Here is a 16,136-nt window from a genome sequence, read left to right on the forward strand (position 1 = left end):
TATTCAATATCAGTTTTGGTGTACAGTATAACGAAATACTTATTTTTGCGATTTTTTGGTCATTTTTTTTACCAAAAAAGGACACTTTTGGCTCCTGTACCTTGGTTTTAGAACCGGATGACCTGAAATTTGGTATAGGAGTGCCCTAGATATATGCGCACATGGATTCAATAACACTTGAGGCATACGGTACAATAAAATGCTCAATTTTGCGATTATTTGGCCATTTTATGACCAAAAATTACACTTTTGGCTCTTGTGCTCTGGTTTTAAAACCAAATGACCTAAATTTTGGTAAAAGGGTGCACTAGATATTTATTCAAATGACACATGTATAATTTTTGTCATAGACTACGTCAAAATGATATATTTGGGGATTTTTTTGTCATTTTCCAATAGCCAGAGGGGTCAATGACCTTAAGGTCGTTGACCCCCAGCTGCAGATTGCACCTACTGGCATATATGTCTATTTAATCTAATTAGATAGGTAACCAATCACTTAGCCTGAATCTATATCCTAAAGAGGGGGGTGGCAGCCAATCAGCGAGCCCGGTGTTATCTGGAAGAGTCCATTCTTACACTGAGGGGTTAATTTTTTTTTTAAATTCATCATTGGACTGGTGAAGTCTTTCAGTGGATGCATTTTTGGACAGGTCTAATTGGAAATTTTACAGAATGTGTGCTGGAAGAGTCTATTCTCGCACGGAGGGGGGATTTTTCAAAATTCATATTTTGGACTTTGGTGACCTCTAGTTTGTCAAAGTCTTTCAGTAGGGTTATTTTTGGACTGGTCTAATTTGCAATTTTACATGGGTGTTCTGGAAGAGTCCATTCTTGCATAGAGGGGGCTTTCTTTAAAATCCATTTTTTGGACTTCAGTGATTATGTCAAAGTCCTATTTTAGCGGATGTATTTTTGGACTGCTCTACTTTACATGGAAGAGTCCATTTTTTGCACACGGAAGGGGGATTTTTTCAAATTCAGTTTTGAACGGGTGATGATTCAAAATTCAATTTTAGTGGAAGTGTTTTTAGACTGGTCTATCATACATTTTTATGCACTGGGACCTTTTTTGCTAAATTCAATTTTGGATTTGGTTTCTTATTCAAAAGGCCAAGGTTTCAGTGGGAGTATTTCTGGACTGGTCTATTGTGCAAATTCACATAGGGTGAACTGGAGTCCATTCTTGAACGGGGGAATTTTGTAAGACTCATTTTTGGGTTAAACCGTCATTAGTAAAAGTGATTTTTCAAATGGGTGATTTTGAAATAGCCTATTGTTGCATGATGGCTGAAATATGCTGTATTTGCTCTCAAGCAAATGTCGGCCTTTCTAGTTACGTATATGGTACGTTGAGCATACTTTTTGGAGGGTCTCAAATCTCAGTTATTACCTCCATGAAATGTCATGGAATGGAGGTTATATTTTCTGTTATGTGTCTCTGTCTGTGTAGATGATTACTCAAGAACGGCTGGATGGATTGGTTTCATACTTGTTGTGTTGGTGGGGTGTGATGAAAGCTCGAATCGATGAGATGTTGGGCGCTGTATCTGTCGTTATAAGCGATGTAATAATATCAGAAATCACCCCTATATGTGAGATATATTGGTACAGGCATCGTGCTGTATGTGTTTGTTAATGGGCTTAGCTCCAAGCAGATGGTGACAGCTGTTTGGGGGTGTCTCTGTCTGTATACAAGATTACTCAAGAATGGCTGGATGGATTGGTTTCATACTTGTTGTGTTGGTGGGGTGTGATGAAAGCTCGAATCGATGAGATTTTGGGCGCCGTATCTGTCGTTATAATTGATGTAATAATATCAGAAATCACCCCTATATGTGAGATATATTGGTACAGGCATCGTGCTGTATGTGTTTGTTAATGGGTTTAGCTCCAAGCAGATGGTGACAGCTGTTTGGGGGTGTCTCTGTCTGTGTACAAGATAACTCAAGAACGGCTGGATGGATTGGTTTCATACTTGTTGTGTTGGTGAGGTGTAATGAAAGCTCGAATCGATGAGATTTTGGGCGCCGTATCTGTCGTTATAATTGATGTAATAATATCAAAAATCACCCCTATATCTGCGATATATTGGAACAGGCATCGTGCTTTAAGTGTTTGTGAATGGGCTTTGCTCCAAGCAGATACCCATAACAGTAATATCCATTACTCTTAAATACAACCGACCATCAACATACATAACATCCACAAAAAGCAATGAATATTTCATGGAGGTATGAGGTCCCCGAACTCTAGTTTCAAACTGCAACAATGTGGTACCTTGATAACTGGGATTGACACCCCCCCCCCCCCCCCCCCAAAAAAAACCAAGAACAATCATTTTCGTTTCTCGACCAAGTCTCCCAACACACCAGGTTCAACCAGGGTACCCAGCAGCCTCAAAGGCAGATTGTCTAATACACATACTTGTACAACATTATATTAAATGAAGACCTTTGTTGCACATTTATTGTCGTACAATGGTGCCCCGCCTCCTGCACCATGTTTTATGGTCAATCTTACAGTTGCAGAGTAGGATTGACATGTGAAAATACACGTTTTCTTGAAATGTATCACGTTTGATGTGGTTATATCGCCTTCCTGTTGGCGCCGAACATACTGTGATATGTAACCCTTTGCGTGCATAGTCCAATAGATGGCGGAGAAAGATAGGCCAAAAGGTGGGGAGGAGAGAGAGGGATTGGGTAACTAACGGAGGAAACAGTGAGCTCGAGTCAGGCCGTACAATGAAAACTGTGACGTTATGTCTTGTTTGCGAAATAAACAATTGGATGGTTTCTCATTGAACATCACTTTGCGTGTGTGTATTTTCTAAAATGGTCCCTATTATTGGTAAAAATCTTCTTCAAAACCAGATATTTACCGTTTGTAGTCTAGACTGCTCGCATATTTATGTACATGCCTTGTTATACGTGTGTGTCTAGACACAATATTTCCTGTCTACTGTAATGCCGGTGCTTCTCGCCCAGTTCGCCCGCAGGAACAGAAGAGATTGTGTGCAGACAGACAGGATCACTCGGCGGTTAATCCACACCGCGACCTGCAGAGCGAGTTTGGCTCCATCTAGTGTGAACAGGTGGCTTTGCTGACGGTGTTGCGGACAGATATTTGCCTACCTTATCGTTGCGTAAGAAGGATGTGTCATCCTGCCTAATCCCGCTACGCGGAGACATAATATATCGGGTAGAACAAACCAGTTTGCAATGGTCATAAAAGATTTGTTCCGATACCGAAGGATCCCACCCATCAGGGTCAAAGCAGGTCATTGTCGGCCAGGTCACGGTTCAGTCCCAGGCGTGCTCAGTTCTTAGTGTCACCTGTATCTGAGCGGAACCTCTACGATTCACCGTCACCAGTACTCGTATCACAGTAAACATGTGTGGTCTTCCATCGTTTTTCACAATGACCTGCGTTCCGAAGAGGCAGAGTTACTTTTATGTACACACTCGAGAGTCAGATACCTCTTCGTCCCCTTACATGCCAACCTCCTGAAGAGGAATGTGGCGTAACCTCATCACACACTCCAGATGATGTTGATTTGCGGTTTGTTCAGTAGGGACACTGTTGTCCTTGAATCTGGCATTTCACCAAGGGCGTCGATGAGCTCCTTTTTTTGTGAATTGATGTAACGTTAGCTGTTTCTTACCTCCACCGGAAAGCTTGGGATTTCCCCGTCATGTGTTTGTTTCTTTGCTTGTTCACTGAATGGTTGATTTGTTGCTCGATGTCTTTCGTGGTTGGCTGCTTACTTGCTTAGAAACAAGAAGAAAAGTTGAGCACGGGCCAAGGCTTCGTTCTTGGTAGTCATGGTCTTCTTTCCATACCACAAGAAAAAGTGGTTATAAATCACATACAGAATTATATGCGGAGGTTCGGACTCTGCTGAAGACTTTTGTGTGGAATGTTCAATGTCGACGTCATCTGTTTTATGACTGGCGCATAAAGAGTGTCACGAGTATTACTGCTGCGGGAGGAAACGTCTAAAAGGATGAATCCTTGGTCATGACCTTGAGGACAACACAAACACCCAGCCGAATATCTTGGCTATCTGTGTGGGCGTTAGGTCGTCTCCGTGGGCCTCATGGTTGAGCAGCTGATTAACTACTGTATCAGCACGTAATCAATCGCCAGCCCTTTCATCTGTTTCTTTCTCCAGGGCCCTTTTTGTTTCTGTATATATTATATATTACGCTTTTCAGACCATCGTCATCGACTTTGAATCTAGTGCATCTAAAAGTGTATGTAGTTGCAAAATTTGAGTAAAAGAGACAGTTAAATCATGCAGAATTAGGCTAATCAGTGTTTTCAGTTTCTATTACATGTATCTACACGTATCTAGGCATCGGTGTATCAAATATGAATTTGTGAGCGATCTTTGGCCGAGGGGAATTAGCCATGGGCTAACATAGAATTTGGGTAGAAACCTCAACTTTGTTGTGAGGCCGTCCTCAAATGCCACAGAGATCGAGGATCAGGAAACCACAGACTCACCCTCACCCCTCCCATCCGGCTTCCTGACTCGGTTTCCTCCTGATGGAACGGTTGTGAGGACAAGTTGTTTCTTCTGTGAGGCGCTGTGATGTTATTTTGAACAAGTCACTAGTCCCATCTCATGGACTACGCTCTGCTACGAGGGGCGGTCAATAAGTAATGCCCCTGACCCATTTCTCATAGCAGGATATTAATGAAACTTGGCACAGTTATTAGTCTTTCTCTTCATAGGAACCACTCAGAGTTATGCATTTCTCCCATAGTTTGATGCAGATCTGGAAACCGTTTTTGTAGGACAACCCAGGTTGGTCCTCCAACACATGCCTCATTACTGGCAGAAGAGGGCCAACCAGCTCTGGGAGCTGTTTCCACAGTTCCGGCCATGTTTGAATTCAGGATGCCAGCGTTTTACAAGGTCATATGATGGGGCATCATCACCATAAGTTTTTTTCATTTTATCAAAAGTCTCCTTTGGTGTGCGTCCTTTCAAATACAAAAACCGGATCACTGCACGACACTCAACTGGTTCCATTTCACACCTGGTCCATCTCACACCTGACTCAGTTCAAACACCAGTAAATCAGAAACCGCAATTAGTTTAGAGCTATTTTTTGCAACATAACCCATGGAGATATGAATCATTACACATACAAAACTTCATCTAGATCAGACAACTGGAAGTGGATCAGGGGCATTACTTATTGCACGCCCCTCGTATTTCTATCTAACATCGATCACATGAAACTTATACTAAGGCCATTTCCAAACAGAAGTAGTTTATTTGAAATACTACTTAGATATTACTTGATTGACATGAACAAAACCGTTGGGCATTTTGACTCACCTAGACCGTAACCTAGCAACCATGTGTATTAACGCGCAGATTGTACGTAGAGTCGTCTGCAGACTGGTCATTTCCGCATTTTGCCAGGTGGGGTGAAGGCGTGACCTAAATAGCAACCAGATTAACGACCATGTTAATCACCTACAAGCCAAAGTAAAAGGTGTTGGCTGCGAACTGCATCGTGTATAATTTATGTACACGTCTGTCCCATGTGTAGGTCAGGTGTGGCTGGACAATGTCGTCTGCAAAGGGAACGAGAGCAAGATCGGCGACTGCTCCCATCGGGGGTGGGGCAAGAACGACTGTAACCATGACGAGGACGCCGGCGTCATCTGCAGCACGGAGGTCCGCGATGACATCGACATCTCAGACCGATACGTAAGTCAGGTGAGCCCCCAGTAGCCTCCCGCATGTTAGCAAAGTAGTTATGTAACATCTGTAGTTATGTAACAACGTAACACGACTGACGCACCCTTTAGCAACAGTAACACAACACTTACATTACAATACAACATCGTCTTCTTCAAGCACGTGGGGACTGGAAATAGTGAAGCGTCTTCCTAATGAAGTTTTTCTGTAGGTTCGACCTTCCTCCCAAATCATCATCATCATCAAAAATACGTCCAGATTAAAGATAATAGACGTGACAATTTCCTGTCACCATCTGCTTGGAGACAGTAGTGACGTAGTACATTAAAGGACACACTACCCCATTTACCACCATAGTCGCATCCTATGCCGACTTTCCAACACATCTACTGACGATCTATGTATATACTAAAATATACCTTCACTATTATAGCTAGACTGGGCAAATCATTGGCGTACAAATACATATAAAAACCAAAGTTAATTATCGTGCACTGGAATATTTCCGCCTCTCGCACGCCCAAGTCCCCAGTTCTCCCATACCCTTTCTGTCTAGATGTCGAAACTGCTCAGACGTACGTTATTTGTGGGTCTTGATGACAAAACCGACATTATCAGTGCCCAACCGCAATGGTTACCCGAGATTGGGACTTATGATTGTAAAATGAGCTTCCCGCCAACGGGCCATCAGAAGCCCAGGATGTTATCCCGGATTATACTAGCCGGAGTATCACCCTGGTTAGTTAACCAGCGCCCCCATACTTCCCCCTTACCAACCCGGTAAACAACAGGTAAGGAGGCACTGTTTTGACTGGGGCGCACATCTGTGGTTTATTACGGTCGACCTTCCCCTTGACAATGTTGTGTCTGCAGTTAAGTCTAACTTCGCTAGTCGAGGTTGCCTTCTTTCCCTAACGTCCGACTTAACTTGTTATCGTATACGCTTACCGCTTACCGGTCCCTTGACCGGGGTTGGTCGTGGGGGCGCTTTGCTGCTGAGCACTCAGGCATTCCCTCCATCTCTCCCTGTCGTGCGCCAGTGCTTACGCGTAACCAGTAACTTGTAAGTAAGTGCAGTATGTTACCAAACCGCTTGGGGGTTCTTCGAAGGTTGCGGTATTTGAACTACATGACCCTACATACGCTAAGAAAGGATCGAGCACCTACTCTCCAAGCAGAGGTCGAATCGCGCAGATATATAGTAGTAGTCGAAAAAATTACACTCGCGCTCTTCCTACCGTTTAACGTTAGGTGCTCGTTCCTTTCTAACGTGAGCATTAGGTTTGCAGTTTTGGCACATGATGTTAGGCTAATAATGTAACTTGGTGGCATATGAGAGCAGCACAGGTGGTCATCTCTCCAGGTGTGTTGGTAGTCACCAAAGTTACTGCCGTTTCCCAACCACATGGAGTTCGTGATGTGTTTCACGTTTTCTGTCTTAACTGTTGTTCTTTCTTGACGAAAGTACAAGTTGGCTGTGGTCTTTCTGAGGCAGTAATGGTATTCTTTAGTAAGTCCTGCAGACAGGTGAGGACATTGGGAGAAGCAGTAGATGCCTTTGCCGTGACCACCAGAAGAGATCTTATTGATGAAAGCTAAGGAGACGTTGCTAGGTAAAGCAAACAATCCTTGGAAATGCAGGTCTGTGTGGTGTAACTAAGACAGAGACGGGTTTTGCCAACACGTGTGATCTGCTTCACCTTTGGTGTAAAAGGCAGTTCAGGCTATGGATTTCAAAGTTGGGTATTGACGGTTTTTGGTTTTGAAGGAATACCCTCTCTGCTTATCCTTATGAGGCAAGTCAGGAGGAATGTATAGTGTAGTGTAGTGGCCGGTGTTGGTGTTGTGCCGGTTAATGGTTTTTAATGTTTTTGTAACATATAACCCATTACTCTAGATACCTGTAATCTATCATCAATGGCTCCCTGGAGCTAGCAAAGTAAAACGTAAGATTTGTTGTTTGGGGCACATGAGGCAGAAACAGCTTCGTCCTATTGGATTCGGCAGTGGTGGTGAAGACGGTATTGGCCTTCTTTCTCCCCAGTATGTCGGGATCAGACGAAGAATACAAATCAGCTTAAAGTGCGTTTATTATCCAAATTATAGCCCAATTTTCATTCTTATTATGTAAACATGCCAAACAATTATGTCTAATATTGCCAAAAATCATGACGACCCGTCAACCTATTCTCTTGTTGTTATAACTCTTGCCAAAGCCTCAAACAAAATCCGAACCTGCAGTTTCAAAAAAAAGCTTGTATGGTCCCCATACCATACCGGTTCTCCATGAGCCCACGAGCTATCTACTGTTAAAAGATCATAACCATAGGATGTCCAGGGTATGACACACGATATGAAAACTGATGTAGTTCTTCAGAAAGCCACCAGATGGTCCATAACCGAACGTGTCCTTCGTTTGCCGACACCTACCTACATACCATCATAAAGATCAATCCGCAGCTTCAATGCTGTTCACAAACTGAAAACTCACAAACACACCCACAAACGTCGCGGAAAATATACCCTTCTTGACAAAGGTAACAAGGGTTCGTCGACCTCTTATCTCCATGAAATATTTTGATTATGCAAACGACTTTCACATCTGCATGATCTACGCTTGGCTATGTACAGCTTTAACTAACTTACACAGGTCACAATGTTGACAATCCAGTCATTTACTACATAGAAGAATTATTGCACTTTTGCATTACTTATGCAAATTATGGAAGTATTTGCATAATTTGTATCTGCTATCTCCCATCTGCCACAAACTACATATTTGTTATATGTACTTGAGTTCTATAATGTAAAAATCTATTTTCATCATCAAATATGCAAATTAAGTTCTAATTTGCTTAATTTAATAACTGCATACGAAATATCATGGAAATCCGTTAGTCCTTTGTTCCGTTATTCTTCTTAGAAGATTTTGACAAAACGTCCTTGCAGTTCCCGAGCAAGCTACTAGGAGCATACACCACTTTTTCCTTACATTACATGCTGTCTGCCACCAAAAAAAAACTAAGACCATTGCATGTCCAGATCACAAGATACAAAAAATGCAGTTCAACTGCGGTACCAAGGTCACATACTAGGAGGCCCAAAATTGACCTTGACCTCCGTCTTTCCACCACCTACCAACATACCAAATATCAACGTAATCCACATAAGAGGTTCTTGAATCTTGAGCTATGCTGACTTCAAAAATCAGGAAACAAATACACAAACACGCAGACAGACACAACCAAAACTCCATTTTTCACGGAGATAAAAATTGCTTCGTCATGTTGGACTGGGCCGTGCTGGTGAAGACTGCAGTGCCCCACCCCGCCCCAGTATGTCGGGATCAGGAGAAGAATGCGGAGTCTTCAGCTCAGACGTGCCGGTGGTCACGTTAACACATGATGCAGAGTCATGGATGGGAAGCCCTGATGAGTCTGGAGACATGTGCGCAGACTGAATAAGATAACTCTGTGGTTCATGTTTTTGCCTCTCTAACGTGTCGATGGCCAGGTTGGCACGGTACCCCCAAAGCGTACACTTATAAACGGGATGCAGATTTTTTCTGAATAATAGTGTTGCCTGATCGACGGTTTAGATTGTAAATAACAATTTCCGGGCAATTTGGTCTGTCAAAGCTATCTGTCTTCTTGTCTGATTTTGGTCCCCTGGCCTGATGATCTTTGTGGTATGCCTGTTGTTTACGTCAGGGAAAGCTCCATCCTGAGATGAGAAGGAATGGGAGGAGAAAGATGAGAGGCCAGGAGGAAGACTTTTATCTGATGACCTTCCGACGAAATGTCTTCTGATCCGTCTGTCAAATTGTCGATCATGACGTCTCGTATACCACGAAACAGGCGTTTGGGTCAGCAACCCGACTCTCGACTTTGATTTTGTCCAGATAGCTTTCTAGTGGAATGACCTGTTCTTAGGATCCGTCTTAACCCATTAACTTATCCAGCATGAGCCGGTTTTCACATCCCAGTAACTACCTCGTTTGGTTGGGAGCTGACAACCCTTACCTCCTTCATGACCTCAATGAAAAGCGGCCTGTAGGCCGATTTGAGCTTCTCATGAATATTGAAAGTTAAGGATCAAGCATACAAACCTGGAATGAATTTGGCATTTGAACATGTACCTGACGACTCACATACTCTGTACTTCCTAAGTGGTAATCAATTCAACTTGTGGTGAGATATATTGATTGCTCATCGCCATTTCTTCCTGGCACAAGCTGTGCCATGTCAGGAACTCCATCACCGAAAGGATCACACAGGGCGGGGGTGATGATTAGTCTTATCCTGAGAGTCAGATAGTGGTTGTACTTTCAACTTTTGTTTGGATGCTGATAATTATCTGTGTCTGATCTGGAAAGTAAAAGTAGTCATACATCATGGCAAAGTACGGGGATGAGATAACAGACTCCTCGCCTGGGCATTGAACTACAGACGGTAATTGCTCAGCCATTCTCCACAACAACATAAATCAGTTTTGTTCATTTCCTGCTTTGTGGTGGGATATTTGTGGGCGGCAGTAGAGGAAACCGTGGGAAGAGGAAACCGCGCTATGACGAAAGAACACAACGTCTCTGCCAAAAGTGCTTGCTTTACTCATGGCCATGGCGGTGTTCAACGTCAGTATCTTAGATCTAGATTCCAAAAATAATTGGTTAAGTGTCAGAGCTTAACAGTTTAACCTATGGCACAGTTCGAATCTTCACCCGCCGACTAAAAACCATGTCTGTGGTTGACGTACTTGTCTGAACCAGCCCACAGTTATTCGGGGCATCAGGGCCGGGGTTATCCCCGGTGTCTGTGCTTTGTAAGAAAACATGCGCTGTCCAGCGCATCTCCAAAGACAAACTGCGTCTGTACTCTGACCTGACAGGCCTTCTGAAAGGCAAGAGTCGTGAAACACCATGTCTGTGCACGAACACGTCAAAATTTCCCAACTGGTACTACCGTGCGTTTTCCGGTGCGTGGGCTTTAGTCTTGGCACCTCCATGCTTGCTTTTAATGGCTTTTCATGATCAATTGTGCAGTCCTTGCGGAAAGAAAAATCGGAAGATTTCAGAGGATCATGACTACAACCATAGACAGCACTGATCCAAGACAGACGATTCCCTGTTTTTCCTCGCGTAGACAGGACGTGCCAGTTACCAGGAAGTTAGTGGAGAAGATTTTGTCCTGTCTGTTATAAAGGTTGTGCCCTGGACGCTGACCAATTAGCAAGAAGTGCGTAGGAAATCCCTAGTGCTGCTTCAAACTGGTGTCATGAGTCATGGCGGGAAATTACAGGACTCTTATCAGGAGGAAGGGATGTGTCGTTTTACATCAGCTCAAGGCCATGGAACGCTTTACGAAATTTAGCAAAGTCAAATATTTCTACGTTTAATATGACAAATTTATGCCCATGAAATTAGAAAAAAAAAAAGATTTTTCAAATTCATGTGACGCTGTTCTACCGCTCTTCTGTCTGTCATTCCCAAGATTAGCGCGTCAGAAGATAGTTATCCAACTGCCTTCGTTGCTTATCTTTACTTGATTATGTTAAGGTGGAAGACAGTTCTTATCTGCTTACCATGATGCACCTGTTCTACACATGTTTGTGACGTGACAGGTTTGTGCGTGTCGTTTGTACACCTGTCAATCAGCCGCCATGTTGATCACGGTCAGCCGTAAGGCGTGAGAAATCCCTCCTTCACCCAAACCGCAATGCCTCACGTAGTGTGACAATAACACATCGGGGAGAACTTGTTGTCGTCTTTAGCAACTGTTTGAAGATATCAAATGGGTGCAATGTTTGGTTGACCTGTGCCCTGACCGTATACCAGCCATAAGTGATCATAAGTGCCTACCCAATCAGGAATATTTTCCCTCAGACGTTAGTGAGGCAAGGCGTCATATGGATAGCTAGTATAAGCTATCTATGTTGTATTTTCCGTTTTGTTCCTTTCCAATAGATGAATGCCCATTTGTAGGCTACGTTGATGGAAATACATTAGTGACATTTCAAGATGTACCAGATCCCAGAAGTATGGCTGCACCATCCCCAGTCCGGGAATCCCCCACCTAGTAAACTTGCCCGCCTCTGATTGGCGTGTCCATGGTGACGCAGACGACCCCCAGAACTGTACAAATAGTGCAATACTGGAATTCATTACTCACAGCGTCGGAGCAAACACACTAGCCATTCCTGAGCATTGGAAGACAAGCCAGCGACAGCAATGGCTATGGAACGACATTTACGGGTTCTGTTTCTGTTCTTGGTGGCTCTAGTTCCTTCCACACTAGCCTGGCTGGTAAGTACCAGTAGTTTTCAATGGGTGTAAAATCCACATTTTCCGTTGATACGCCAGAGACATATTTGATATGGTCGACATAGAAAACGCAGTCTGGAAAAATGAAAACAATTCAATGTGCCAAACCTGTGTCATTGAACCCACCGGTCTTTGTCGTAAGCAACTGACGCACAGATAGTTGTTCCCTGAAGCCTGGACAGGATCCAGCATCTGTACCTGTTTTGTTAGCGAACAATTTCTAATGGCTGGACCATTAGATAGGCCAATGGAGGTGCTCTTGAAAAGGGGCAGCTGTACTGTTAAGATTACCTGACGTAGCTTCGTCTCAGACATCTCGACCATCTTTTGTCGTTTCATGTTCATTTGAAGATCGTGAGAAAGAGGATGTTTCTGACAAAGTATTATACATATAGGATGTTTGAGTTGTGGAAGTGTAAGCAGGGAGCTCTAAAGACCATTGGAAGCTATTTGGCGTACTTCAGCACCACTTTGTAAAAGATTTTACCGTGCCACATGTCTGACTTTATCCTGGCTTAACTTCCTTGTCTGGAGAAACACCTAAAAAGGAGACGGGGCCTTGAACCCCCGTGGCTTTGGATGTTCTCTGACGTAACGTTAGTCATTCACCTGACGCAGTTCGGGACAATCTGGATTTAGTAAGGGTAAGGGCAGTTGATTTTGAAGCAATCTGCCCGTGCTGTAAAAAGAATTTAGATTATGATAAATAAATGCTTGTTTCGACTCATATGCTGTTGTAAGTGTGGCTGAGGTGGGCTACGGAACATGAACACCTATTTGTTGGATCACCAGTACGAGCCATGTTTGTATTATCTAACCACAGGGCACAGTTATAGCATTAGAAACGGTTTGTCCCCAATGCATAGCAGCTGTGTTATGTCTTATACAAGTTTGTACCTAAGTTGTATGCGTCCCGTCTCGAATCTCGAAATGTTTAGACACCTAAATCCTCTAGTATAACAAATATAAGGGGCCTACTGTGTAAGTGTACCAATAAATTCAGTAGTAGACCGGTCCCTCCCAAGACGTCCCATTTTAGAAAGGTCAAACTGCTTGGAATGCTTGCTATTCTCTCTGGGTTGCCCTTTCTTTCAATGTTTTGGGAAGCTGTTTCGGCAGGACATGTTCGCTTTTCAACAGCTCTTGTAGAGAAACACAGGCCTCATTCTCTCCTAAGTGTTCGGCCCGCACACACCTGGCGCACGGGCCCTGGAGTACAAAAGGCAGTGGTTCATTGCTGCTATTCCTTTGTCTATGCAATGACAGCAGAGGCACTGCTCCAAGAAAATGCGTCCTCGAAGAGCATAAGTCTTCCTGTTCTCGCGATAATCGGTGACAAGAGGCGGAAATAACGGTTCAGATATCGTATACAGTCTGAGACACGTATTTTTCCCGCTTTTCGTAGCCTCCACTAGGCCCTCCTACGGGGGTGCGGGGATCGTAGAATTCGGCAAAAAAATCGGGAAATTGGCCGGGGGAGGGGGAGGTGGAGGGTTAGGGTTACTGCTTGGAGAGTAGGTTAGGGTGGGAGCCAGTCCACGCTTAGATTTATGTTTTCCCTCCAGACTTCTCGGCAGCAAAACTCCCCTGGCAAATTATTCTCCCTATAATGCCCAGCGTATTGACGTCAGTCTGGTAGAGCAGGCAAAGCAAAAGCATCCAGACTTTCGAGTTTCGTAAGGTTACAAATACTAGTAGTGCTTACCATTTCATTAGTACAAAATTTGCCTATGGCACGATTGATGGAGAATGTTATCGGTAAGCCTGGGGCAGAATATGTAACGTTATGACCTGCTATGTGATGTTTACATTGGCAATATTTGACCTTGACCCCTGCGCGTCACTTTGGGGATACACCAGGAGATATAAAACCGGGTAATCAGTGACAGACTGTGACCTTCCTAGAGTTATGGCCCCAAGGTCAACGAGAAACGTCATGTATATGATGAGTTTCCTACACTCTGGGAAGAGGCGCGGTAAAGAGGGGTATATGGTTTTACCAGATGATTTCCTGTCTGACTCAACGTCTATGTGAAATATCCGGATCCTTTGAATGAGCGACATATATAACAAACAAATATTTGACGTTCATGCCCTACAATGGCGTTTAATACGAGCCAATAGCCAACTGTATGATAAAGCGAAGATGTCTTTGAAGTGTCAGGATGAAGAAGAGAGAGGACTTGTTAGCTAAGTGCTTGGGAGCGGACAACACTGGTGATGAATCACTAAGGCCCCCTTTTCACTAGACGGCGATCGTGATGCGCTCTCACTGCGACCTAAATAGGATATGTGTAACCTTAAGTATATCATAGAGCCTGTAAAAGTGTGGCTGAGAATACAACAAAACACACATAGTGCAAAAAAATCGTTTCTTTTCTATACAATTCGTTGAGCGATCTGTCAAATTTTAGGTCGCAGAGAGAGCGTGGTGAGAGCGCCGTCCTAGTGGAAATGGGGTATAACCATGCATTGTAGACGTGACCTTCGTTTGACAAGTTCAACATTAACCTGTGTCTACTTAGCCTTTATTACGTTAGCCGTGTAGAGGAGGCGGCGGACTTGGAGTGGTTTCACTTAGCGCAGATTTCCTGGTCAACATTAGTGTTGGGTGTAAAGTGGGAACAGGAAAACAGGTTGTTTTTCTGATATGAAGTTTTTACGGACGAGAATCATATTTTTAAGAATCGAAGAAGTAGTTGACGATATTTTGGGGTCGGAATTTAGGGAATTTCTTACACGGAGGCGAGGCCGGACCACCGGCCAACTTGTAAACAGTATTAACCTCGTGTGTTTGAGCTGGGCGACCCGTGTCAGGACTACGATCTGTTCTAATAAACAACTGTCGAGCACGTGATCTTTGGAGGGTGACTAAATTGTGGATGATACGGTATAATTTTTTATGTATTAGATAAAGGTACGAAGTCAAATGCTCTTAATTAATGTACATTGACGTGATATATTAAGTCCTCAAATGTCAGTTTGTTGCAGTTTCTAACCTCCATTACCGTTATTGTATTCTGAACCCTATCGTCCGCCCAAATGGTATGGGAGGGGTATTAAATGACCTATGGTTACCTCATTTGCAAAGCAGGGCTCACTGTACCACCATTCGTACACCGAGCTTGAGCCTGAAATGGCTGATCACATGCATTCTTTTTAAGCTGTGGAGGGGATTCAATTGACTACGTTTTAATGCACCTTACCAACATACATGCTCACAACAGTATAGTTTCAAACAGTTGACGGTGACAGAACCAACCTTACCGAGATGCAAAATGAGTGCCTTCTCTACTTGCACTACCGAAGCGTTATATTTCTTATACCTCTTGAAAGACATATCACTAAATCTGTAGATTTATGTTGTTCGTTGCAGGTAACCCTAAGAGTGGGTGACATCAGACTACGAGGCCTCACCAAAAGAATACCTCAGGCGGAAGGATATGTGGAGATCAATTACCAGGAAAAGTGGTGGCCGATTTGCGCCGATGGATGGGACTATAACGACGCTAAGGTTGTTTGCGGTCAACTGGGGTTCAGAGACGCCCTCACCGTGGACCTTCGGAAATACAGGTGCCCCACCTTCTTGTCCGACATACTACATGTGTTGCGTATCCGTATAATTTGTTAGGTACCCACGAAGAATGATCAGACCTGAATCAAACGTAAGCGCTACGGAATATTTAAGACTTTTAAGTTCAGTTGGATACGTAGTCAACAGCACTATTGCCTGCAGCAGCTAAGAACGGAGACCACATATTGGGCTGATTCACTGAACAACCTTTTGACAGATCGGTGTATCACTGGTAGTTAGAAAGGAAAAGGTGAAGGACTAAACTTGAGTATGAGAACCACATGTAACAAGAAAGATACTTACAGTGTAATAGAGAGCACAAAACGTCAACCAATTAGCGTTAAGAAAGTGCCATATACATATACATGCCCTCACTGGCAATCATAAATACATGTAGTAAATTAGATTTATGTGGTTGACCTTCCTACAAATGTACGTCTCACGCTTGTCTTCTACCCATGCTTCCTCTCTGTGATCATCTCCTGATGGTTAGACTAACTTGGCTTGCCTCTCCATTA

General features: G+C 43.5%; 2 protein-coding genes across 5 annotated transcripts in view; one reads left to right on the forward strand and one right to left on the reverse strand.

Annotated features, from left to right (window-relative positions):
* The window catches only part of LOC118414894 (cyclic nucleotide-gated cation channel alpha-3-like), a 54,565-nt gene that overhangs the window by 37,278 nt on the left and 1,151 nt on the right, over positions 1-16,136 (reverse strand). The gene's annotated exons all lie outside the window — the stretch shown is intronic.
* Positions 1-16,136, forward strand: part of LOC118414895 (lysyl oxidase homolog 4-like) — a 32,598-nt gene that overhangs the window by 7,260 nt on the left and 9,202 nt on the right. For 2 of the 4 annotated variants that reach the window (XM_035819184.1, XM_035819186.1), the window contains exons 3-4: positions 5,574-5,743; positions 15,421-15,617. In XM_035819184.1, the coding sequence (XP_035675077.1) occupies positions 5,574-5,743; positions 15,421-15,617 (367 nt within the window). Of the gene's footprint in view, positions 1-5,573; positions 5,744-11,876; positions 12,027-15,420; positions 15,618-16,136 lie in introns of those variants that run through there. The other 2 variants (XM_035819185.1, XM_035819187.1) reach the window with 2 other exon arrangements.

Source organism: Branchiostoma floridae, chromosome 4, assembly GCF_000003815.2.
Source record: "Branchiostoma floridae strain S238N-H82 chromosome 4, Bfl_VNyyK, whole genome shotgun sequence".
NCBI lineage: Eukaryota > Metazoa > Chordata > Leptocardii > Amphioxiformes > Branchiostomatidae > Branchiostoma > Branchiostoma floridae.